The 27,784-nt window shown below is 43.9% G+C and overlaps 1 protein-coding gene across 1 annotated transcript in view; it reads right to left on the bottom strand.

Annotated features, from left to right (window-relative positions):
- Positions 1-27,784, bottom strand: part of abcc4 (ATP binding cassette subfamily C member 4 (PEL blood group)) — a 129,111-nt gene that overhangs the window by 54,245 nt on the left and 47,082 nt on the right. Inside the window, exons 9-11 of the mRNA XM_084327463.1 lie at positions 9,466-9,573; positions 7,115-7,204; positions 4,250-4,441 (exon numbers count right to left, since the gene is read on the bottom strand). Of these exons, the coding sequence (XP_084183589.1) occupies positions 4,250-4,441; positions 7,115-7,204; positions 9,466-9,573 (390 nt within the window). The remainder of the gene's footprint in view (positions 1-4,249; positions 4,442-7,114; positions 7,205-9,465; positions 9,574-27,784) is intronic.

Here is a 27,784-nt window from a genome sequence, read left to right as displayed (position 1 = left end):
TGGATTATATTGTATTATATGTAATTGTTTTTATATGTGTAAATAAACAAAACAAACAAACATGGTCCCAGAGGCGCCCACTGCTCCTCCTCAGTTAGGACGGGTCAAACGCAGAGGATGGAGTTCCCCCAAGGGAATTAATAAAGGTTCAACTCAACCTACACATCAGACCAAAACAAGAAATGTAAACGGTGTGATACCAACCAGGGTTATTTTCGCCATTTGGCGGCATTACATATTCTACCTTTAACTGGAACATTAACTACTATCCTGCTTTGTAAGAGATTTGCAAAAAAAAAATTTTTACATTATTATTGTTGTATTATTTCCTGTGAAGCACTTTGAGCTTCCTTGTATATAAAACTATTTGGAATATTAATGTGCACATACACACACACACTCCTCGACTGAAACTTCACAATGTACGGTTGTAGCCACCTGGACGTCCCCGTACGCACACCCCCAAGAAACAAGGAACCACCGTACAGAGTACAGAGACCAACCCAAACTTCCCCTTTGGGTCAGATGGCAGAGTGAGTAATGAAGTCGGACCACCAGTTGTTTGGGGGCGAGACACGTTTCCTTAGTTCTGTTCAGCTCACTGTTCAGTTCTGCAACTCAACTATTGAGATGGAGAACGTGTTCTGGCACGTCTCTGGACAGCCAATGCATTTGCAGTTGTAGCGGTAATCCAAATCACTTGGGACGGAGAATATGATCCACCGTCTAAATGTACTCGACCTCTACTACTGTCTTTAACTATAATATTGTAAAGGTGAGTCACAATGATGTGGTCAAATACTCTGTATTGGGACATAATGCATCACAACATCATTATGCATCAACATCAATTTAGTTAGTTAAATTAGGCATGTATGAACATAATGTGTGGGCATATAGTTGTGTAAATTTTTTTAGCTACTTTATACAATTTATTATTGGATATTGGAGCTTCTTTTGTGTGTGTGTGTGTGTGTGTGTGTGTATGCGCGTGTGTGTGTGCGTGCGTGTGTGTGTGTGTGCGTGCATACTAGTCCAAGTCTGTAGTCATTTGTCATTTTACTCAATGTCACATAATGTTATATGTTATGATGTAAGTATTATATATTGCACGGTCACAATGTTTTTGTGGGCCCCAGGAAGAATAGCTTCTGCAAGGATCCTAATAAACTAAACTCCAACTTACCATCTTTAGATAATAAAGTACTTAACCTCTACTGTCTTTAACTATGAATGAACACAATATTAACTTACCATCTTTAGATAATACAGTACTCAACCTCTACTGTCTTCAACTATGAATGAACACAATATTAACTTACCATCTTTAGATAATACAGTACTCAACCTCTACTGTCTTTAACTATGAATGAACACAACACAAATGGACATATATGGTTCTAATAGAAGTCACAGATGTGTGAGATTAAAGTCACAAGTTGGGAATGTCCGAAAAGTGTGGTGGGAATGTCAGGTGACCGGTCTTGTGCCAAATAGAGGAAGAGGTGGAATAAGTCGAGACACTTTTGTGCGTGTCAGGTGACATAAGTGGTTTCACACAATTTTTTCAATGAGGAAGTACAGTATTCTATTACTCTGTATTCAAATCATTTTGTCCCGAGTTATGGTGGTTCTGCAGATATCATTCTCTGGTATCTACTGGTAGTGCAGTCATGTTGTATGAGGGTGCGGGCGTGTTTGCACAGGTTGTGTCCAGCAAACAGTGTGATTGTATCTTTAAAAGAAATCCCTGGCATTCGCTTTCTGAAACCACAGGTATCCCCTGCTGGCCTGGGATCAAATCCCACCAGAACCTTCTCTGTCTCCCTCTCAGCCATCCTACTGTCTCAATAAAGAACCTTATCTGTCTCCCTCTCAGCCTTCCTACTGTCTCAATAAAGAACCTTATCTGTCTCCCTCTCAGCCTTCCTACTGTCTCAATAAAGAACCTTCTGTCTCCTTCTCAGCCTTCCTACTGTCTCAATAAATAACCTTGTCTGTCTCCCTCAGCCTTCCTACTGTCTCAATAAAGAACCTTCTGTCTCTCTCAGCCCTCCTACTGTCTCAATAAAGAACCTTCTGTCTCTCTCAGCCCTCCTACTGTCTCAATAAAGAACCTTCTGTCTCTCTCAGCCCTCCTACTGTCTCAATAAAGAACCTTCTCTCCTGTGTCTCCTCTACTGTCTCCCTCTCAGCCTTCCTACTGTCTCAATAAAGAACCTTCTCTCCTGTGTCTCCCCTACACTGTTTCCCACTCAGCCTTCCTACTGTCTCAATAAATAATCTTCTCTCCTGTGTCTCCCCTACTCTGTCTCCCTCTCAGCCTTCCTACTTTCTCAATAAAGAACCTTCTCTCCTGTGTCTCCTCTACTGTCTCCCTCTCAGCCTTCCTACTGTCTCAATAAAGAACCTTCTCTCCTGTGTCTCCTCTACTGTCTCCCTCTCAGCCTTCCTACTGTCTCAATAAAGAACCTTCTCTCCTGTGTCCTCTCTACGGTCTCCCTCTCAGCCTTCCTACTGTCTCAATAAAGAACCTTCTCTCCTGTGTCTCCTCTACTCTGTCTCCCTCTCAGCCTTCCTACTGTCTCAATAAAGAACCTTCTCTCCTGTGTCTCCTCTACTCTGTCTCCCTCTCAGCCTTCCTACTGTCTCAATAAAGAACCTTATCTGTCTCCCTCTCAGCCTTCCTACTGTCTCAATAAAGAACATTATCTGTCTCCCTCTCAGCCTTCCTACTGTCTCAATAAAGAACCTTCTGTCTCCCTCTCAGCCTTCCTACTGTCTCAATAAATAACCTTGTCTGTCTCCCTCAGCCTTCCTACTGTCTCAATAAAGAACCTTCTGTCTCTCTCAGCCCTCCTACTGTCTCAATAAAGAACCTTCTCTCCTGTGTCTCCCCTACTCTGTCTCCCTCTCAGCCTTCCTACTTTCTCAATAAAGAACCTTCTCTCCTGTGTCTCCTCTACTGTCTCCCTCTCAGCCTTCCTACTGTCTCAATAAAGAACCTTCTCTCCTGTGTCTCCCCTACACTGTTTCCCTCTCAGCCTTCCTACTGTCTCAATAAAGAACCTTCTCTCCTGTGTCTCCTCTACGGTCTCCCTCTCAGCCTTCCTACTGTCTCAATAAAGAACCTTCTCTCCTGTGTCTCATCTACTCTGTCTACCTCTCAGCCTTCCTACTGTCTCAATAAAGAATCTTCTCTCTCTCCCTCTCAGCCTTCCTACTGTCTCAATAAAGAACCGTATCGGTCTCCCTCTCAGCCTTCCTACTGTCTCAATAAAGAATCTTCTCTCTCTCTCTCTCAGCCTTCCTACTGTCTCAATAAAGAACCTTCTCTCCTGTGTCCCCTCTACAATCTCCCTCTCAGCCTTCCTACTGTCTCAATAAAGAACCTTCTCTCCTGTGTCTCATCTACTCTGTCTACCTCTCAGCCTTCCTACTGTCTCAATAAAGAATCTTCTCTCTCTCCCTCTCAGCCTTCCTACTGTCTCAATAAAGAACCGTATCTGTCTCCCTCTCAGCCTTCCTACTGTCTCAATAAAGAATCTTCTCTCTCTCTCTCTCAGCCTTCCTACTGTCTCAATAAAGAATCTTCTCTCTCTCTCTCTCAGCCTTCCTACTGTCTCAATAAAGAACCTTATCTGTCTCCCTCTCAGCCTTCCTACTGTCTCAATAAAGAACCTTCTCTCCTGTGTCTCCTCTACGGTCTCCCTCTCAGCCTTCCTACTGTCTCAATAAAGAACCTTCTCTCCTGTGTCCCCTCTACAGTCTCCCTCTCAGCCTTCCTACTGTCTCAATAAAGAACCTTCTCTCCTGTGTCTCATCTACTCTGTCTACCTCTCAGCCTTCCTACTGTCTCAATAAAGAATCTTCTCTCTCTCCCTCTCAGCCTTCCTACTGTCTCAATAAAGAACTTTATCTGTCTCCCTCTCAGCCTTCCTACTGTCTCAATAAAGAATCTTCTCTCTCTCCCTCTCAGCCTTCCTACTGTCTCAATAAAGAACCTTATCTGTCTCCCTCTCAGCCTTCCTACTGTCTCAATAAAGAATCTTCTCTCCTGTGTCTCCGCTACTCTGTCTCCCTCTCAGCCGTCCTACCATCACAATAAAGTACCTTGTCTCCTGTGTCTCCCTCTCAGCCTTACTGTCTCAATAAAGAACCTTCTCTACTGTGTCTCCCCCTCAGCATTCCTACTGTCTCAATAAAGAACCTTCTCTCAGCCTCCCTGTTATGTTAGTGTGTCTCTCACCCTCTTGAGGGCACAGGCTCTCAGAACCTTCTCGTACTTCTGGGGGTTTAGCTCTTTGCCAAACAGGATGTTGCTGCGGATGGTTCCAGGGAAAACCCAGGGCTGCTGGGAGGCGTATGTCAGCTGACCTTTGACCTTCAGGACTCCTTTGTCACGAGGCAGCTCTCCCAGGATGGAGCTCAGTAGAGATGACTGGGGGACAAGGAAGGAAGAGACATGTAAGCTAGCTAGCAGATATGTAACAGTAGAGACATGATGTAAGCTAGCAGAGATGTAACAGTAGAGACATGATGTAAGCTAGCAGAGATGTAACAGTAGAGACATGATGTAAGCTAGCAGAGATGTAACAGTAGAGACATGATGTAAGCTAGCAGAGATGTAACAGTAGAGACATGATGTAAGCTAGCAGAGATGTAACAGTAGAGACATGATGTAAGCTAGCAGAGATGTAACAGTAGAGACATGATGTAAGCTAGCAGGGATGTAACAATAGAGACATGATGTAAGCTAGCTAGCAGGGATGTAACAGTAGAGACATGATGTAAGCTAGCAGGGATGTAACAATAGAGACATGATGTAAGCTAGCAGAGATGTAACAATAGAGACATGATGTAAGCTAGCAGAGATGTAACAATAGAGACATGATGTAAGCTAGCAGAGATGAACCAGTAGAGACATGATGTAAGCTAGCAGGGATGTAACAATAGAGACATGCTGTAAGCTAGCAGAGATGTAACAATAGAGACATGATGTAAGCTAGCAGATATGTAACAATAGAGACATGATGTAAGCTAGCAGAGATGTAACAATAGAGACATGATGTAAGCTAGCAGAGATGTAACAATAGAGACATGATGTAAGCTAGCAGGGATGTAACAGTAGAGACATGATGTAAGCTAGCAGGGATGTAACAATAGAGACATGATGTAAGCTAGCAGAGATGTAACAGTAGAGACATGATGTAAGCTAGCAGGGATGTAACAGTAGAGACATGATGTAAGCTAGCAGAGATGTAACAGTAGAGACATGATGTAAGCTAGCAGAGATGTAACAGTAGAGCCATGATGTAAGCTAGCAGAGATGTAACAGTAGACATGATGTAAGCTAGCAGGGATGTAACAATAGAGACATGATGTAAGCTAGCAGAGATGTAACAGTAGACATGATGTAAGCTAGCAGAGATGTAACAGTAGAGCCATGATGTAAGCTAGCAGAGATGTAACAGTAGACATGATGTAAGCTAGCAGAGATGTAACAATAGAGACATGATGTAAGCTAGCAGAGATGTAACAGTAGACATGATGTAAGCTAGCAGAGATGTAACAGTAGAGACATGATGTAAGCTAGCAGAGATGTAACAGTAGAGACATGATGTAAGCTAGCAGGGATGTAACAATAGAGACATGATGTAAGCTAGCAGAGATGTAACAGTAGAGACATGATGTAAGCTAGCTAGCAGGGATGTAACAATAGAGACATGATGTAAGCTAGCAGAAATGTAACAGTAGAGACATGATGTAAGCTAGCAGAGATGTAACAGTAGAGACCCGATGTAAGCTAGCAGGGATGTAACAGTAGAGACATGATGTAAGCTAGCAGAGATGTAACAGTAGAGACATGATGTAAGCTAGCAGAGATGTAACAGTAGAGACCCGATGTAAGCTAGCAGGGATGTAACAGTAGAGACATGATGTAGGCTAGCAGAGATGTAACAGTAGAGACATGATGTAAGCTAGCAGGGATGTAACAATAGAGACATGATGTAAGCTAGCAGAGATGTAACAATAGAGACATGATGTAAGCTAGCAGGGATGTAACAGTAGAGACATGATGTAAGCTAGCAGAGATGTAACAGTAGAGACATGATGTAAGCTAGCAGAGATGTAACAATAGAGACATGATGTAAGCTAGCAGAGATGTAACAGTAGACATGATGTAAGCTAGCAGGGATGTAACAGTAGAGACATGATGTAAGCTAGCAGAGATGTAACAGTAGAGACATGATGTAAGCTAGCAGAGATGTAACAGTAGAGACATGATGTAAGCTAGCAGAGATGTAACAGTAGAGACATGATGTAAGCTAGCAGAGATGTAACAGTAGAGACATGATGTAAGCTAGCAGAGATGTAACAGTAGAGACATGATGTAAGCTAGCAGAGATGTAACAGTAGAGACATGATGTAAGCTAGCAGGGATGTAACAGTAGAGACATGATGTAAGCTAGCAGAGATGTAACAGTAGAGACATGATGTAAGCTAGCTAGCAGAGATGTAACAGTAGAGACATGATGTAAGCTAGCAGAGATGTAACAGTAGAGACATGATGTAAGCTAGCAGAGATGTAACAGTAGAGACATGATGTAAGCTAGCAGAGATGTAACAGTAGAGACATGATGTAAGCTAGCAGAGATGTAACAGTAGAGACATGATGTAAGCTAGCAGAGATGTAACAATAGAGACATGATGTAAGCTAGCAGAGATGTAACAGTAGAGACATGATGTAAGCTAGCAGAGATGTAACAGTAGAGACCCGATGTAAGCTAGCAGGGATGTAACAGTAGAGACCCGATGTAAGCTAGCAGAGATGTAACAGTAGAGACATGATGTAAGCTAGCAGAGATGTAACAGTAGAGACCCGATGTAAGCTAGCAGAGATGTAACAGTAGAGACATGATGTAAGCTAGCAGAGATGTAACAGTAGAGACCCGATGTAAGCTAGCAGAGATGTAACAGTAGAGACCCGATGTAAGCTAGCAGAGATGTAACAGTACTGTGTCACCTAACCCACGCTGCATTGCCCTCTCACTCTAAACATACAATCCGTTATAAGCTGGAAGACAAGGCTTTGACACAAATGACCTCTGACCTTTCCCGCCCCCACTGGTCCAATGACAGCCACAAGCTGATGTGTCTTCACAGAGAGGGAGATGTTCTGGAGAGACGGAGCGTCCTGATTCTGCCGAAGTGGAACAAAGAGACATTGCAGATGTTTTAATAGAGCTGTAAACAGTTACTTTTGCACTTTTTTTACGAGTACCGATTCACTATGTATGATACAACGCATTACTGCAATAAAGCTTAAGAGCTGTGTCCACGAATGTGCCGTGTCCATAAACATGGTGTGTAGGTGTGTTTTATTGAGGAGTGACTTTTCACCGTGTTAAAAAGGAACACAGCAACATTATGGGAGATGCACTTACCGTCTTCTCCAGAGTCTGACAAGAACATGGATACAAATTTCCTCTCTGTGCGTTCAGTAGAAAGCTAACCGGCTGCAAGCTAGCCTACATTTACATTTAGTCATTTAGCTGATGCTTTTATCCAGAGCAACTTACAAGTTCTCTACAACAAGTCAACAGGAAGGGTACAACTCTGGCAGCTAAGCGTAAGTGATATTGTTCGTCAAACCGTGTTGAACTTGAGTGCATAATAGTAGTATAGACATTAGGATAGTAGGTAGTAGTAGTAGGCGACCGGGTAGCACAGCGGACTAAGCGTCTGTCTACCACCGCAGAGACACTGGTATCGAATCCGGCTGTCAGCGGTGCCTCCGGCTTGGCCGGTCGTCATACTGACACAATTGGCAGTGTCAGCGGGTGGGAAGCCGGTGGGGTGTATCCTGGTCGTTGTAAACAGCGACTCCTACAGGTCGGTCAGGGCGCCTGCACAGCGAGGGAGGGACTTGGGGAAGGTAGTGTGAGCCTCCCACGCGTTACACCTCACCAATGAGAGTCCTCGCTGTCAGGTGAAAAGAGGCTGCTGGCTGTCTCCACATGTATCGGAGGACGCATGTGATAAGACTTCAGGGCTCCCTAGACCGGCAAGTGGGGGGGGGGGGGGGGCAAATGCACGCAATGACCAGGAAGGGGAGGGGGGAATTGGCATAATGACTAAATTGGGATGGGGAGAAAAATACAGAAAGAATGGAGGAGAAAAAGTAGATACAAAAAAAAGGATAGTAGGTAGTAATATAGGCAAGGTAGATTCCTTAGTAGGAAAGTACATAATAGTAAAAAGACAGTAAGGTTAGTAGTTTACCACAAATGAATGGAAGTGAATATGGACCAGCTAGACTAGCTGTTGGCCAAAAACACCTCTCCCGGAGTTTTAAGCTAGGCTGGTGGTCCGTATCCGCTTCCATTAATTTGTGCTAAGCTAGGCTAGCTTGCAGCCGGATATCTTTATAACTGGACGCACAGAGAGGAAGTTGGTATCTATCTTCTTGTCTGACTCTGGAGAAGACGGCCAGCACATTTCCCATAACGTTGGCGTGTTCCTGTGTTCCTTTAACAGCCCCATTACAACATCCTGCAAGAAGCCCAGGTGATAATGTGTGACATCACACTTCTACTCACAGGTTGCCTTCGTCACGGCACGCTAGGGGTGGATGGTGTGGAAAATGGGGGGGAAAGAAAATGAACTGCGATTCAATCGTGTTGTTCAACTTAAATCCTTCAAAAAAAATCTTTTAAAAATTTAAAAGATTAAATAAAAAGGATCCTTGAATCCTACGTGAGCGAGCGCTGGTGTGTTGCTCTGTGATGCTCACTGTGTCACGCTGCAGCATGGCAGCAAGAGGAACAAGCGTTGATAAATGTCAAAAGGGTTCGCAGATTGATATGTATCTAAGTATTGACATAGTGGGTGATAGGATATGGTTTTGGACTAATTTGCGAACATATTTGCTTTTACATCAACGTCAATATGGAAGAGGAAATGTTCGAAAAGCGGAAAATAAAACAATGATCACACGATCATGCAAAATAATTGCGACCATTATTATAATTTTTACATTTGCTCCCATCCTTGGTCGTTGCGCTGCCATACTGTCAGTCTGGCGAAGGTGTTGACTATATTAGGTACCGCTGCCGGGATTGAACCCAGGTCTCAGCGGTGGCAGGTGATGCGTAGACCTCTACACTAACAGGCCACCCGCGATTATATCATTAGACTGAGCTGATTGTCCCTGTATAACCTTGGACTAGATGGTGTGATTTTTATATTTCAACCTTGTGATCTCTACATTTTATTGGCTGTAATTGTTCTATGTTGTGTCTGCAACCCTGTTAAATGTGCTGCTACCCGTCTTGACCAGGACACTCTTGAAAGAGATGTTTCCCCCCTCAATGAGGCTATTCTGGTTAAATAAAAGGTTAAATACAATAATTTTTTTAAATTCACGATGATTGGATTATTTGCAGCAGCCCCATCTCTCACCTTGTCCCAAAAACACATCAGATCCCGGATCTCTACAGACGCCTCATTCTTCTCCTCCTTGGACAGACTGATGCTGCTTTGACGGATCTCATCCAGCATGAGGAACGTCTAGGAGGAGAGGAGAGAGGAGAGGAGAGGAGAGGAGAGGAGAGGAGAGGAGAGGAGAGGGAGAGGAGAGGAGAGGGGAGTGAAGAGGAGAGGAGAGGAGAGGAGAGGAGAGGAGAGGAGAGGAGAGGAGAGGAGAGGAGAGGAGAGGAGAGGAGAGGAGAGAGGAGAGGAGAGGAGAGGGAGAGGAGACGAGGAGTAGAGGGGAAAGAGAAGAGGAGAAGAGAGGGAGAGGGGAGGAGATGAGAAGAGATGAGTGGGAGAGGAGAAGGGAGGAGAGGAGAAGATGAGAGGAAAAGAGGAGAGGAGAAGATAGAAAAGTTAATTGTATAGCCCTTTATCACAGTCACATGTCTCACAATACTTCCTATAGGCCCACTTAACAACAGAGCGACGCCACCAGAACAGAACAGAACTTACTGAAAGAGTTAATATCCACATGGTCCACACACTCATAAAGGGGGGGGTTGGGTGTATTGTGGCGATAATGTGCCTAATAAAATCTCAGCTGCAAATGTCCTGATAAAGACTTATTACACAGCATTCAGGTAAAACTCAGGACGATCTGACGTGCCGATTACAAAGCAGCTGAGACATCAAATAAATGTAATAGGCCTATATTTGCACATTACCTTTCAATCAAAGTAATGAGTTATATGACAATGGTACTTTCCGTAGCGAGTACTGGGTGTGATATTACCGGCGGTATTACTTTCACAAACACGTTAAGACGACTCTTGCAAAAGAGGCATGTTAGTCATCCATCCATCCATCCATTGGAGAAACGTTTGTAGAAAATGAATTCATTATAAGATGAGAGATAGCAGATAGGCCTCAGGGGTAGCCAACGAAGGCTGGTAATCGAGAGTCATTACTTATTTCCCCCCCTGTTTAGAGATCGACTGATGTCAGTGTTCATTTGCAAGATATCATGCATGTGTGTGCTGTGCTCGGTTTGTTTTCCCACACTGCAGTTCAACTTGTATTCTTTTAAAAACAACCTGGGTGAAGTGTTCTGGCCAGGACCTGAACCGTGTGAAAGACTTTGCAAAAACAAAAAAACAATGAAGCAAATGTATAGAAGAAACAGTATATCCAGTATGTCCAGGTTGGAACACTAAAACGCCACAGAGGCGAGAACCTCATCCTTAGCGCTGCAGGTGTTTGACATTGTTTATGTTTTCAAGACTCCCTTGTTGGCCACTTGGGCTCAGAGCCAGAAAGTCTTCCAGTTTCACATACCGGACTCGATTACCCCCGACATTCTTTCACCTCAGCTGATACGAATTCTATTCGGCACTCTGGTAGCAGTCCAACCGGTTGACAGCCCCGCTGTGACGACTCAGCTCGCTGAAGAACACATGCAATGCTACTACCGTCTGACGTTTTGCCTCTACACAGGCCCTCGGGAGTACCGGGAGTTTTTTTTTTATTAAACAAAAAATCCATCGAAATCAGTGTTGTTGCTAATCATTGACATATGCTAGCCTGTAATAATCCCCCCCAGAAAAATCCACTTTGCATTTGATATATTGAAAATATTTAAATTTGTTTCTGTTTTTTTAACAATAATTTGTGATGCCATCACAAACACTGGCATTTAAAGGGTACAAATAAAAAAATTCCTGCACCAGAATGCAGGAAATTAAGTCTTTGTAACAAAACATTTCCTGGTGGGGGACCCCCAGACCCCCCACTTAAAAAGTGGCCTGACTGGGGCTATATTTCGCACTATATTTCCTGGCCTGAATGATTTCCCCAGTCCGGCCCTGCCTCTACATGGCGCCTGTGCAACCATGGATAAGTCTGCTAGCATCAGCAGCTAATAGGGGTGTAACGGTACACAAAAACCACGGTTCGGTACGTACCTCGGTTTTGAAATCACGGTTTTCGATACAGTGGGGGAAAGTTTGGCTTTCCATGTTCCACTCAGGGGTGATGTAGTGTGCAGTAACTAATTGTACTTGTAGGGCTGTCAACGAATATTCTATATTGAAATTAATAATCGATAATAATTATATTAGATTGTGAAAAAAAACAGCCCCCGGTGGGCAGTCGTTAGTGGTTAACATACCGTTGTATTCGTTCGGTACGGTACGGTACACACTGAAACCGGTCGGTACGGATACGTCTACCTTTACACCCCTAGCAGCTAATATATCCCTTTCCAGGTCAGTATCTAGTAAGGGATATATTAGCCTTCCAGGTCAGTATCTAGAGGATATATTAGCCTTCCAGGTCAGTATCTAGAGGATATATTACCCTTCCAGGTCAGTATCTATTCTAGAGGATATATTAGTCTTCCAGGTCAGTATCTAGTAAGGGATATATTACCCTTCCAGGTCAGTATCTATTCTAGAGGGTATATTAGCCTTCCAGGTCAGTATCTAGAAAGGGATATATTAGCCTTCCAGGTCAGTATCTAGAGGCTATATTAGCCTTCCAGGTCCGTATCTAGAGGATATATTAGTCTTCCAGGTCCGTATCTAGAGGATATATTAGTCTTCCAGGTCAGTATCTAGAGGATATATTAGCCTTCCAGGTCAGTATCTAGAGGCTATATTAGTCTTCCAGGTCAGTATCTAGAGGATATATTAGTCTTCCAGGTCAGTATCTAGAGGATATATTAGTCTTCCAGGTCAGTATCTAGAGGATATATTAGCCTTCCAGGTCAGTATCTAGAAAGGGATATATTAGTCTTCCAGGTCAGTATCTAGAAAGGGATATATTAGTCTTCCAGGTCAGTATCTAGAGGATGTATTAGTCTTCCAGGTCAGTATCTAGAGGATATATTAGTCTTCCAGGTCAGTATCTAGAGGATATATTAGTCTTCCAGGTCAGTATCTAGAGGATATATTAGCCTTCCAGGTCAGTATCTAGAGGATATATTAGTCTTCCAGGTCAGTATCTAGAGGATATATTAGTCTTCCAGGTCAGTATCTAGAAGATATATTAGTCTTCCAGGTCAGTATCTAGAAAGGGATATATTAGTCTTCCAGGTCAGTATCTAGAGGATATATTAGCCTTCCAGGTCAGTATCTAGAGGATATATTAGTCTTCCAGGTCAGTATCTAGAGGATATATTAGCCTTCCAGGTCAGTATCTAGAGGATATATTAGCCTTCCAGGTCAGTATCTAGAGGATATATTAGTCTTCCAGGTCAGTATCTAGAAAGGGATATATTAGTCTTCCAGGTCAGTATCTAGAGGATATATTAGTCTTCCAGGTCAGTATCTAGAAAGGGATATATTAGTCTTCCAGGTCAGTATCTAGAGGTTTTATTAGCCTTCCAGGTCAGTATCTAGAAAGGGATATATTAGCCTTCCAGGTCAGTATCTAGAGGATATATTAGCCTTCCAGGTCAGTATCTAGAGGATATATTAGCCTTCCAGGTCAGTATCTAGAGGATATATTAGTCTTCCAGGTCAGTATCTAGAGGATGTATTAGTCTTCCAGGTCAGTATCTAGAAAGGGATATATTAGTCTTCCAGGTCAGTATCTAGAGGATATATTAGTCTTCCAGGTCAGTATCTAGAGGATATATTAGTCTTCCAGGTCAGTATCTAGAAAGGGATATATTAGTCTTCCAGGTCAGTATCTAGAGGATATATTAGTCTTCCAGGTCAGTATCTAGAGGATATATTAGTCTTCCAGGTCAGTATCTAGAGGATATATTAGCCTTCCAGGTCAGTATCTAGAAAGGGATATATTAGTCTTCCAGGTCAGTATCTAGAAAGGGATATATTAGTCTTCCAGGTCAGTATCTAGAGGATATATTAGCCTTCCAGGTCAGTATCTAGAGGATATATTAGTCTTCCAGGTCAGTATCTAGAGGATATATTAGTCTTCCAGGTCAGTATCTAGAAAGGGATATATTAGCCTTCCAGGTCAGTATCTAGAAGGGGATATATTAGCCTTCCAGGTCAGTATCTAGAGGATATATTAGTCTTCCAGGTCAGTATCTAGAGGATATATTAGCCTTCCAGGTCAGTATCTAGAGGTTTTATTAGCCTTCCAGGTCAGTATCTAGAGGATATATTAGCCTTCCAGGTCAGTATCTAGAAAGGGATATATTAGCCTTCCAGGTCAGTATCTAGAGGATATATTAGCCTTCCAGGTCAGTATCTAGTAAGGGATATATTATCCTTCCAGGTCAGTATCTAGAGGTTTTATTAGTCTTCCAGGTCAGTATCTAGAGGATGTATTAGTCTTCCAGGTCAGTATCTAGAGGATATATTAGCCTTCCAGGTCAGTATCTAGAGGATATATTAGTCTTCCAGGTCAGTATCTAGAGGATATATTAGTCTTCCAGGTCAGTATCTAGAAAGGGATATATTAGCCTTCCAGGTCAGTATCTAGAGGATATATTAGCCTTCCAGGTCAGTATCTAGAAAGGGATATATTAGCCTTCCAGGTCAGTATCTAGAGGATATATTAGCCTTCCAGGTCAGTATCTAGAAATGGATGTATTAGTCTTCCAGGTCAGTATCTAGAGGATATATTAGTCTTCCAGGTCAGTATCTAGAGGATATATTAGTCTTCCAGGTCAGTATCTAGAAATGGATGTATTAGTCTTCCAGGTCAGTATCTAGAGGATATATTAGTCTTCCAGGTCAGTATCTAGAGGATATATTAGCCTTCCAGGTCAGTATCTAGAGGATATATTAGTCTTCCAGGTCAGTATCTAGAAAGGGATATATTAGCCTTCCAGGTCAGTATCTAGAGGATATATTAGTCTTCCAGGTCAGTATCTAGAAAGGGATATATTAGTCTTCCAGGTCAGTATCTAGAGGATATATTAGTCTTCCAGGTCAGTATCTAGAGGATATATTAGCCTTCCAGGTCAGTATCTAGAAATGGATGTATTAGTCTTCCAGGTCAGTATCTAGAGGATATATTAGCCTTCCAGGTCAGTATCTAGAAATGGATGTATTAGTCTTCCAGGTCAGCATCTAGAGGATATATTAGTCTTCCAGGTCAGCATCTAGAGGATATATTAGTCTTCCAGGTCAGTATCTAGAGGTTTTATTAGCCTTCCAGGTCAGTATCTAGAAAGGGATATATTAGCCTTCCAGGTCAGTATCTAGAGGATATATTAGTCTTCCAGGTCAGTATCTAGAGGATATATTAGCCTTCCAGGTCAGTATCTAGAGGATATATTAGCCTTCCAGGTCAGTATCTAGAGGTTATATTAGTCTTCCAGGTCAGTATCTAGAGGATATATTAGTCTTCCAGGTCAGTATCTAGAGGATATATTAGCCTTCCAGGTCAGTATCTAGAGGATATATTAGCCTTCCAGGTCAGTATCTAGAAAGGGATATATTAGTCTTCCAGGTCAGCATCTAGAGGATATATTAGTCTTCCAGGTCAGTATCTAGAGGATATATTAGCCTTCCAGGTCAGTATCTAGAAGATATATTAGTCTTCCAGGTCAGTATCTAGAAAGGGATATATTAGCCTTCCAGGTCAGTATCTAGAGGATATATTAGCCTTCCAGGTCAGTATCTAGAAGATATATTAGCCTTCCAGGTCAGTATCTAGAGGATATATTAGCCTTCCAGGTCAGTATCTAGAGGATATATTAGCCTTCCAGGTCAGTATCTAGAGGATATATTAGCCTTCCAGGTCAGTATCTAGAAAGGGATATATTAGCCTTCCAGGTCAGTATCTAGAGGATATATTAGCCTTCCAGGTCAGTATCTAGAGGATATATTAGTCTTCCAGGTCAGTATCTAGAGGATATATTAGTCTTCCAGGTCAGTATCTAGAGGATATATTAGCCTTCCAGGTCAGTATCTAGAGGATATATTAGTCTTCCAGGTCAGTATCTAGAAAGGGATATATTAGCCTTCCAGGTCAGTATCTAGAGGCTATATTAGTCTTCCAGGTCAGTATCTAGAAATGGATGTATTAGTCTTCCAGGTCAGTATCTAGAGGTTTTATTAGCCTTCCAGGTCCGTATCTAGAGGATATATTAGCCTTCCAGGTCAGTATCTAGAGGATATATTAGCCTTCCAGGTCAGTATCTAGAAAGGGATATATTAGCCTTCCAGGTCAGTATCTAGAGGATATATTAGTCTTCCAGGTCAGTATCTAGAGGATATATTAGCCTTCCAGGTCAGTATCTAGAGGATATATTAGCCTTCCAGGTCAGTATCTAGAGGATATATTAGCCTTCCAGGTCAGTATCTAGAAAGGGATATATTAGCCTTCCAGGTCAGTATCTAGAGGATATATTAGCCTTCCAGGTCAGTATCTAGAGGATATATTAGCCTTCCAGGTCAGTATCTAGAGGATATATTAGTCTTCCAGGTCAGTATCTAGAGGATGTATTAGTCTTCCAGGTCAGTATCTAGAGGTTATATTAGTCTTCCAGGTCAGTATCTAGAGGATATATTAGCCTTCCAGGTCAGTATCTAGAGGATATATTAGTCTTCCAGGTCAGTATCTAGAAAGGGATATATTAGCCTTCCAGGTCAGTATCTAGAGGATATATTAGTCTTCCAGGTCAGTATCTAGAGGATATATTAGTCTTCCAGGTCAGTATCTAGAGGATATATTAGCCTTCCAGGTCAGTATCTAGAGGATATATTAGTCTTCCAGGTCAGTATCTAGAGGATATATTAGTCTTCCAGGTCAGTATCTAGAGGATATATTAGTCTTCCAGGTCAGTATCTAGAAAGGGATATATTAGTCTTCCAGGTCAGTATCTAGAGGATATATTAGCCTTCCAGGTCAGTATCTAGAAAGGGATATATTAGCCTTCCAGGTCAGTATCTAGGGGATATATTAGTCTTCCAGGTCAGTATCTAGAGGATATATTAGCCTTCCAGGTCAGTATCTAGAAGATATATTAGTCTTCCAGGTCAGTATCTAGAGGATATATTAGTCTTCCAGGTCAGTATCTAGAGGATATATTAGCCTTCCAGGTCAGTATCTAGAAGATATATTAGTCTTCCAGGTCAGTATCTAGAAAGGGATATATTAGTCTTCCAGGTCAGTATCTAGAGGATATATTAGCCTTCCAGGTCAGTATCTAGAGGATATATTAGTCTTCCAGGTCAGTATCTAGAAAGGGATATATTAGCCTTCCAGGTCAGTATCTAGAGGATATATTAGTCTTCCAGGTCAGTATCTAGAGGATATATTAGTCTTCCAGGTCAGTATCTAGAGGATATATTAGTCTTCCAGGTCAGTATCTAGAGGATATATTAGTCTTCCAGGTCAGTATCTAGAGCAGGGGTCAGGAACCTTTTTGACTGGGAGAGCCATAAAGCCAAATATTTCTAAATATATTTCATTGAGAGCCATATAGTATTTTTAACGTATAATAAATTAAATATGTCTTACTTTTAATGCGACTTCTGGTGCTGCATGGTTTTGCTGGTGGCCTTGTAATCTGGTTCATACGTGCTGAGGTTGAGCTTCATGCAGGCGTTGAGGCTTCCATCAGTTAAACGTGAGCGTAGGTTGGTCTTAATGTTCCTCATATGCGAGAATGACTGCCCATATGCATATGTAGAGCCAAACATGGTCAATACGGCAATACTCACGCTGCATTGTGTGGTATGTCACAGGAAGCTCGTTCCAAGTTTTAAGAATCAGCTGGTCTTCAGGTTGAAGATTTTTAATTTCTGTCCACTTGTGTTCCCTCGCCAGCTCTGCTCGCTATATCTTCAGCTACAGATACTATTAGCTGTATCTTCAAAACTAATTTCTGTTTACTTTAAAATGACACAGTATTATTAAGAAATATCACAAGTATTAAAAAAAAAAAAAAAAAAAAAATTCACTCAAAAATTTCTGGGAGCCATATTGCTGTCACCAGAAGAGCCATATATGGCTCGCGAGCCATAGGTTCCCGACCCCTAATCTAGAGGATATATTAGCCTTCCAGGTCAGTATCTAGAGGATATATTATCCTTCCAGGTCAGTATCTAGAGGATGTATTAGTCTTCCAGGTCAGTATCTAGAAAGGGATATATTAGCCTCCCAGGTCAGTATCTAGAGGATATATTAGCCTTCCAGGTCAGTATCTAGAGGATATATTAGTCTTCCAGGTCAGTATCTAGAGGATATATTAGTCTTCCAGGTCAGTATCTAGAAAGGGATATATTAGCCTCCCAGGTCAGTATCTAGAGGATATATTAGCCTTCCAGGTCAGTATCTAGAGGATATATTAGTCTTCCAGGTCAGTATCTAGAGGATATATTAGTCTTCATGGTCAGTATCTAGAGGATATATTAGTCTTCCAGGTCAGTATCTAGAGGATATATTAGCCTTCCAGGTCATTATCTAGAGGATATATTAGTCTTCCAGGTCAGTATCTAGAGGATATATTAGTCTTCCAGGTCAGTATCTAGAGGATATATTAGCCTTCCAGGTCAGTATCTAGAGGATATATTAGTCTTCCAGGTCAGTATCTAGAGGATATATTAGCCTTCCAGGTCAGTATCTAGAGGATATATTAGTCTTCCAGGTCAGTATCTAGAGGATATATTAGCCTTCCAGGTCAGTATCTAGAGGATATATTAGCCTTCCAGGTCAGTATCTAGAGGATATATTAGTCTTCCAGGTCAGTATCTAGAGGATGTATTAGTCTTCCAGGTCAGTATCTAGAAGATATATTAGTCTTCCAGGTCAGTATCTAGAGGATATATTAGTCTTCCAGGTCAGTATCTAGAGGATATATTAGCCTTCCAGGTCAGTATCTAGAGGATATATTAGTCTTCCAGGTCAGTAGCTAGAGGATATATTAGCCTTCCAGGTCAGTATCTAGAGGATATATTAGTCTTCCAGGTCAGTATCTAGAGGATATATTAGTCTTCCAGGTCAGTATCTAGAGGATATATTAGTCTTCCAGGTCAGTATCTAGAGGATATATTAGCCTTCCAGGTCAGTATCTAGAGGATATATTAGTCTTCCAGGTCAGTATCTAGAGGATATATTAGTCTTCCAGGTCAGTATCTAGAGGATATATTAGTCTTCCAGGTCAGTATCTAGAGGATATATTAGTCTTCCAGGTCAGTATCTAGAGGATATATTAGTCTTCCAGGTCAGTATCTAGAAAGGGATATATTAGTCTTCCAGGTCAGTATCTAGAGGATATATTAGTCTTCCAGGTCAGTATCTAGAGGATATATTAGTCTTCCAGGTCAGTATCTAGAGGATATATTAGTCTTCCAGGTCAGTATCTAGAGGATATATTAGTCTTCCAGGTCAGTATCTAGAGGATATATTAGTCTTCCAGGTCAGTATCTAGAGGATATATTAGTCTTCCAGGTCAGTATCTAGAAAGGGATATATTAGTCTTCCAGGTCAGTATCTAGAGGATATATTAGCCTTCCAGGTCAGTATCTAGAGGATATTTTAGTCTTCCAGGTCAGTATCTAGAAGATATATTAGCCTTCCAGGTCAGTATCTAGAGGATATATTAGTCTTCCAGGTCAGTATCTAGAGGATATATTAGTCTTCCAGGTCAGTATCTAGAGGATATTTTAGTCTTCCAGGTCAGTATCTAGAGGATATATTAGTCTTCCAGGTCAGTATCTAGAAGATATATTAGTCTTCCAGGTCAGTATCTAGAAAGGGATATATTAGTCTTCCAGGTCAGTATCTAGAGGATATATTAGCCTTCCAGGTCAGTATCTAGAGGATATTTTAGTCTTCCAGGTCAGTATCTAGAAGATATATTAGCCTTCCAGGTCAGTATCTAGGGGATATATTAGCCTTCCAGGTCAGTGTCTAGAGGATATATAACCTTCCAGGTCCGTATCTAGAGGATATATTAGTCTTCCAGGTCAGTATCTAGAAGGGGATATATTGCGTCTTTGTTTTTCAGTGGGTAGCCATGGCCACAGGGTCTCTTTATTTCACACGGTTCGCTCCTCGTCACTCGAGCCCTGTGATGTGCCCGGGGGCCAGTTCCCTCTGTGTGTTTAGTGTGGTACCTGAGACCTAACCTGTGCCAGTCATGTGTTATATAACCTGAAGGTAATTAACCCGGGCTGACAGCAACAATCAAGCCGTATTTCAGACGAGTCACGTGGCGACTGATCCTGTCAACCCGTGTATCGTACGGGGGGCCTCCGCAAACAACCACCTCAGGTCAGCACAGGTCTAAAATGAAACTGGTGTGGAAGAATTTACCACAAGTAAGGGTGCACTTAGTTAACACAACTTTATTTAGCTTAAAAAGACTATCAAGTACAAATAGATCAAGAGTTATTGCTGGATGACTCCAGGAGTGATAAGGCCTAGTATCCCTCCAAAAAGCTCAAGAATCCAGTAAGACCTAGGTCTTTATAGTCGAGAGAAAGGAATTGTGGGTAGATCGGGCTTAAGAGGTTAACCCTGTGAGGCCCAAATAAAAAAGACATTAGCAACTTCAGAGGCCAGAGGGTGGGACCTATAAACACAGGAAGGGTGCTGTGACTGAAAAAAAGGTTCAGAAACGCTGGTATATATGGTGTGGCTCTTTGTGGTACCACAGTAATTTGTGTGGCTCTTAGTCTCTGACTGGTTGGCCACACCTGATCTAAGTGATCAAAGTGCTGGAGGAATGATGGTTTTGTGTTAGAATTAGGTAACCGTTTTGCCTGCACATTGCAGTGTGGATTAAAACATTTTGGTTTAAAGACCACTTTTGCATTCAGTTCACTCAGAGCCCGGCCGAAACTCAGACCACGGGACTCGCTAAAGTGAGCTAATAGCTTCGCATCCACTACACTACCAAATTCGCATCAATACTAAACAACATGGCCACCCCCCAGGGTTAAAAATCGCGCTAAGCCATGACTCACTCAGTCAGACATACTGACCGCTATGAAAACCAGAGACAAAAAATGCTCTGAACTTCATAAAAGTCAGTCAAAGCTTGCCAAAAGCTCAAACATTGATCTCCCAGACCACGTGGTTGAACTCAAACAACAAAGAAACAAACTAAGGTCGCTTTCACATATAGTTTTGGTGGACTCGGTGCGGTTCTGGGGGTGAAGTTGCAACATTGTTGCATTCTTCATTTGGTTCGCCTGCGTTCACACAGATATCTGTGAGGCGGACCGAGACCTTCTGAACAATGTCACACGGTCGAAAAGGGCGCTTGTCTATTGGACAGTGGAAATGTGTGTGTGGCTGCGATCCTGTGTGTGCGCGCGCGCGTGTGTGTGTCTGTGTGTGGACTGCGGAGCCCTCCAGATCAGTGGAGCCGAGTTTTGACATGGCATTGATCCATTGTTCTATTGAAGCACATTACCACCATCCTCTCGCTAAACAACTTGTAGACCACGGTGTTTTTATGAGTTCGCGTTTGGTTCGATGAAACCTAACCGAGACCTACGTTTTCAGGCGGACTAGAGTTCGCCTGCTTGGTCCGCGGACCGAGTTCGACGCGCATTCACACAGACCCGAAAAACCGGACTATCGAATTCTGGTCCGAAAGTCCTGACCAAACAGCCCCTGTGTGAAAGCGACCTAAGAAACGATGTAAACACCATGATCAAATCTGCAAAAAAAAAATTCATCAATGACAAAACTGAGAAAAACAAAAACAAACCCTGTGAACTTTGGAAATTACTCAACAACCAACTAGGCTGCAGTAAAAAACTTAAAATCTGATTTACAAACATCAACATAAAGACAGAAAACACTCTCATCACAGACAAGCTGGACGTGGCCAAATACTTAAACATTTTCTTTACAAACATAGCCACAACACTGGTTAATAAACTACCCTCCCACTCAGGGCATTTTGGGGTAGAACACATCCTAGCCTTCTACAAAAACCTAGGGGTCCGCAAAGACGACTTCAAACTCAAAATGTTAACATGAGGTGCTAAAAAAACTGAGCGCCCTCCAACCTAACAAGGCCACTGGCCATGACAATATCCCCTCCAAATTTCTCAGAGACTCAGCAGCCACCATCACCGAGTCATCACCCACATAATAAACCTCTCCATAAAACAGGGATGTGTCCCCAAAGACTTCAAAATTGCATGAATTGCCTGCACAAAAAAGGCAGCAAATTAGACCCAGGCAACTACCGCCTACTACCGAGGGGGACGCCATACCCGAATAAAGTCGGGTTAACTCGCCGACGCTTGCGCGCCAAACCCGAGAAAAGTCAGGTTTTCATCGTTATTTCTTTTATTCGATATTTCCATTCATTATCCATCCAGCGAGCCTGGTGTTATCATAGGGAATGAGTCTGAGATCTCAAAAGTGCAATACCGGCCGCATCCTACCCGGCGGCAGTATCGAGCACCCTTTGAAACATTGTGTCTTGGGCTGTGCGTCGATTGGCTTGAGGAGCGTCAAATGCTCCAGATGGATGATGTGTGGTGGATTATGTTGGCGACACGATCGACACCAATACTGGGACTCGCAATCAGATAATTGGAATATTCTTTTCGGGGTACATCCTAGTCAAGGTAAGGGCTATATGATATCAATCTTTTTTTTTGTATCCACTTTTTCTCCCTATTTTTCTATTTTTCTCCCATCCCAATTTTGCCTCACCAATTCTCCCTTCAATTCTCCCCTCCCCTGTCTCGAACGTTGCTAGACTATGCCTCCCACTGGTCGGCTGCAGTGAGGACCAAGCCTCGCATCACGTGTCCCCTCCGGTACACGAGGAGGCAGCTGTCGCATCTTTTCACCTGTACAGCGCGATCTCTCAGTGGCGAGGAGTAACGCGTGGGAGGCTCACGCTGCCCCCGTTACTTCCTGATTCTGCTGTACAGGCGCACCAACCGACCTGTAGGAGTCGCTGTCCACAACGTCCACAACGAGCGTATGTGTGTAACGCTAGTCCATAACGTATTCCATTGGTGACGATCAAAGCATCAAAAAACGACCCTCCCCCCCCCCACCCTTTCATGCATTCATGATGGAACATCATACCTATCATATGCATTTGATTTTTTTATTGTAGCGTGTGTAGGGACGGAACGCCAATGCATTTAGTATAATACACGTTGCGGCCTATTACCAGCCTTCCAGGAATTACCCTAGACCGCTCTAAAACCATACTTATATTCACCACGGTATAAAACGGGAATGTATGGATGAAACAATTAATTATTTGTCACATATTGAACGATAGAAACTCAATGTCAAATGGGCCATAGTATTGTATCCATAGCTATAATATAGAATATAGTTATAGCCCTGCAAACACCGGCACGTATTCCTATACTTTAGAACGCTGGCCTTTTAACCACACATTACACGTATCCCTCTGGCGCTGATTGAGTTAAGTCTGCCCCGATAACAGTGATACAATTCTGAGCATATTTTTTTTAAATCAAATTAAGTTGAATAAGGAGGACGTTTCTGCAGGCTTCAGACAGAAGTCAATAGTTCAATAGTTACTGGCTATCACAGTTGTCCACATATCTAAGAATACTTTGCGAAGACTTTTGACCCAATTATCTACATCTAGCCCTACAGCACACGTGAACATGACAACCTGGAAAAACCTGCTGACTCTTTACTCCGATCCCACAGACAGATCAGGTTGCAGCCAAGCATTGCAGTCAACCTTTTGATTCACAATAATAGTTTCCTGTCCCTCATGCTTCAACCATTTGATAGCATGGTTTGATGAGCATTCCAAACACTCGTGCACATAGCCTAACTTATATAATAATAATAATAATAATAATAATAATAATAATAATAATAATAATAATAATAATAATAATAATTGTTACAAAGGATCAGATTAAACCGAATATATATATTTATTGATTTATATATATTGCATAGTATTTGTATATCGTTTGATATCCCTTGTATATTCCTTGTACATATACACGGAATATCCCTTTAGCCTAGTACAGACCATAATATTTCATTCTCCTATTGGACAGCGGTCCACAGGCGCCAGGGCCGTGCCTCCAGAGTCAGGTTCAAAGCCACCGTCAAGACATGTCTGTACATGCCCGGCCTTGCCCAGGGATACGAGACAGAAATGAGGTTGTCTAGATTGTTCGCCGTGCATATAAATATGGCGCAGGTGAATACAGAAGTAGAGTTACCCAATAAGTTGAAGCCTCACCCACGATACTCCGTGCGGTGAAGTATGGCCTGTTTGGCCCCAAATAGAGCATTGAGACCGCGTGCGAATTAATAACTGAATTGTCAGAGTTTGGCGCTATACCGTCGAGTGCGACATATTTCTATTAAGTCAGTAATAGTCTATTTGTGTATAGTGTATCGTGCGGCTAAAGTTCTACAGTGACCAGCATCACCAACGCTTCCTCGTATCAGCTAGAGTGCTTATCCAGGCTGGGCTGCTTTCATGGCGCTTTCACCCGAGGAGACCTAGACGAGAACCGTGTGGACATGTACACTGGATTAATCTACCCGACGACTACATAGCCCTTTGCGGCTGGATTATATTTGTTTTGGTCCTGTGATTTATGGAGCGGAGAATCGCCGACGCCTACACGTGTGGGATTTACCCTGTGAGGAGCCACGTCGAGTCTGCGCCTCAGAGAGCCTGAGGCCGGCTAGCTTTCTTCACTGTGGAGCTACAGTCTACGGAGAACAGCTGTATTCGTCTGTGGATCAAGAGACTATTGCACCGTCTCCTGTACTTGGAGTCTCCTTAGTCATCGTTGACCAGACTCTCTACTACCGACAGATCCTCTACCCCTGCTGGCTTACAACCGGGGGGACCCTTCCAGTATCTCCCGCTATATATTACTAGTGTACCATAGATATAATTCCCTAAGATTCAGGTTGTATAATTACCTCCTGCGTAACCAGAGAATGGACATTCATTATTGATTTGCCTACGCACATTCCTTTGCCTTATAAGCGCATCCAAAGTAAAATAGAGAAGTATATTATGTACCTTTTGCTGCAATAAATACTTAATTACCACTTTGTGTGGAACCGATTCATTGTGGGAAGTGTTCATCATATTTATATATCATGTACTGTATGGCCAGTAATTAAAGTACATAAAGCGGTAGTGGTTTAATGATACCATACTTATCAATACAGTCAGGGAATTGTACCCCTCAGTTACAATTGGTCCTTCGAGCCGGAGGGTAACTAGTGTAATATTAATATAGTGGTATTAATATTGACATGGCCTATGATGAACACTCCACAAAACGGTTCTCCTAAAGTAGATCGCCCGCAGCGTAGACGGCAGACACCTCAGTACTTAGAGGATTACGTTGCCAATATACTACCTAGCTTTCTACAGACGGTAAACGCGGAAAAAGTAGATAGTAAAATTATGTCCGACCCTATCGACCAGGCTACCCCGCCAATAGAGGCCCTAGTGGGTTCTAACGTAACTGACCAAGCTCACGGTAGGGACCAGGAGGGACCCGACATGACTTTACCCCCCGCCAAGACCGAAGAAGTAGTCCCCGGAGAGCTCCAGGATAAAGACAGCTCTCCAGGGATGGAACTCTACCCGCTACAAGAAGAGGAGAGCACCCCGGAGATGGATCTCCAGGACTCGCCACAGGAGAACAGATCTCCAACGAGTACTGTCAGGAGCGGATCACCTCAACCAGCGTCTTCCCCCAGCGAGGCGGACAAGATGCTGGCACAGGCATTCCTCGCCAGCCTAGCAGCCTCAACAGAGCGCGATCGACTCCAAGCACAGACGCTTAGTGAGCGCGAACATTCTTCCATGGAAAGAGAACGCCTTCAGGCGCAGCAACGGAGCGACGAAGATCGCATACGTCTAGAGATTAGACGCCTTCAGACGGAAGAGAATATGGTAAGGGACCGGGCCGAAGCCCAGCGCGCCGCCGCCGAAGCCCAGCGCGCCGCTGCCGGTGCCCAGAGAGAAGCAGAGCGCGACCTCGCTCTCACCAAGCGCGAAGCCGAGCGCGACCGATTACAAGCGCAGATAATGGAGCAGCTGATCACCAGGGCAACACCCCCTCCCTCCGCACAGGGTTCCAGGGCCTCGTCAAGACAAGGGTCAAGGGCACCCTCCCCTACCCGATCAAGCGACCCTGAGCCCGACCACCAGAGAGAGCCTATACCCCCCTCCGAACCCCTTCCCCGACCGGTCCAAGTGAGACCCAGCTACAAGGAAGAAACGGTCTACACCGCGGAGAGGCTAAATAGACGACTACAGGATCTAGAGGACCTGCCAGAGGAAGAAGAAGAGGGAGAGGAGGAGAGTCAAGCCCGACAGCAGCACAGTACTCCACAGGACCAGGAGGTCCAGTACAGCCCAGGCTCTACCCCCGCGGCTCTGCGCTACAGACCCCCGACTCAATTCACGGGTGAGCTTGACGCACGACCAGCCCCGAGGAACAGCACCTGGATACGCGGGCCATGGTACCCAGCAGGTACCAGCCCACCAAGAGGCGTAAGAGGAGACTCGCCTAGGAGGCCTCTCTTCCAACGCTCACCGATGTGCCAGCCATCCATGGCATCATACATTGGCACACCGACGTTTCCGGACTTCACCCACGAGAACAGAGCACAGTACACAGAGCTACGAATGTGCTTAGAGACAATGATGTCCGATGTAGCTGATGAACCGTACAAGTATGCTATCCTACTGAAGCACCTCAAGGTGCCCCGAGCGCACAATATAGCGCTGGCCTATGCCACCTCTACTACCCCATACACAGCGGCTCTAGCAGCACTCGACCAAAGATATGGACGCATATGGGACTACGTAATACAAGAGATAAGGCATATTGACCGCCTACCCCCAGCCACAGACAATCGCTCACTAGATGACCTGTCTATCAAGGTACAATCCCTGGTAGGGATGCTGGGGGCGCAAAGAGAAAAGGGTATGCACGAACTGTACGCAAACTCTAATGTCGAGAGGATTTTAGAGAAGCTTCCGCCCGCCCGACAAGAGCGCTTCAGGCGGCAAAGAGACCACCGTGATCCTAACGGTCCCGAGCCATCCCTCCTAGACCTAGCCGACTTCCTGGCGAGAGAAGTCAACAGCCTACGGTTGGATACGTTCATGCGGAGCACACCAAGCTCCAGAGAGGGACCTAGGAGAGCAAACGATGGCCGCAGATTGGTGACCGTCATGCACCAATCAGAATCAGTACCGAGCAGCAAGAACCACAGTACCCCCTCGATGAAAGAGAAGTGGAAGATGGTGTGCCCGTACTGCGAAAAGGAACACTGGTTGTCACAATGTGACACGTTCAAGAAGATGACCGCCGACGAGGTGAGTCAATGGATAAAGTCCAACCGACGCTGTTACCGTCACATGGCAGCCGATTGCCGCTTAAAGAAGAGGTGTAGTCGGTGTGACGGAGCCCACCTAGATGTCCTACACGACAGTAACAGAAGAAAGCCTGCACCCTCAAGCAGCACAAAGGCAAGTGTTATGTACATTGACCCCGCCAGCAGCGGGGGCGCCCGGGTGCTCTTAAAGGTGGTCCGCGTAACACTGAGTTACCAAGATAAGGTCATGGACACTTACGCCGTCCTTGACGACGGGTCAGAGAAGACCCTTCTCCTCGCGTCCGCTGCGGCCCAGCTGGGGCTGCGGGGGAGCGAAAACCAGATGACGATTCGGACAATAAGAAGAGATCTAAAGACGATAAAGGGCGAGAATGTCTCCTTCACTATCGCAGCAAGCGGGCAGCCAGAGAGACGGTATAGGATTACTAACGCTTTCACCAGCCAAGAAATAGGCCTGTCGCAGTACACCTACCCCATCGCCAAGCTGATGGATAAATATGTGCACCTGCGTCAACTACCTATACCGCTCATAGACGGTGCCACCCCGACCCTGCTGATAGGCTCCGACCATGCAGACCTCATCGTCCCGATTGACCGGGTCCACACAGGGCCCAGAGGCTGTCCTGCAGCAGTCGAGACCCGCCTAGGATGGACATTACAAGGCCCCCTCGCTAAGTCTCTTAACCGAACAGCAGCCACTAACTGCCTCCACTCCAGAGTGACAGAAGAAGACACCACCCTCCTACAGCATGTCGAGAGGCTATGGACACTAGAGACAATGCCCTTTAAGAACGAAAAGAAAGACATTCGTTCCAAGGAAGACATCTACGCTATAGCCCTCCTCGAGCAGGGGACAAAGAGAGTCAAAGTCAACGGAGTGATGAGATACGCAACTCCACTCCTGAGGCGAGAGGGTATACATTTACATTTACATTTAGTCATTTAGCTGACGCTTTTATCCAAAGCGACTTACAAGTTCTGTGCGACAAGACAGCAAGAAGGGTATAACTCA

The sequence above is a fragment of the Notolepis coatsorum genome (genome assembly GCF_963971535.1).
Source record: "Notolepis coatsorum genome assembly, chromosome: 1".
NCBI classification, from domain to species: Eukaryota; Metazoa; Chordata; class Actinopteri; order Aulopiformes; family Paralepididae; genus Notolepis; species Notolepis coatsorum.
Note: the sequence above shows the minus strand (reverse complement) of the source record. Positions and strands in the feature narration are given on the sequence as shown.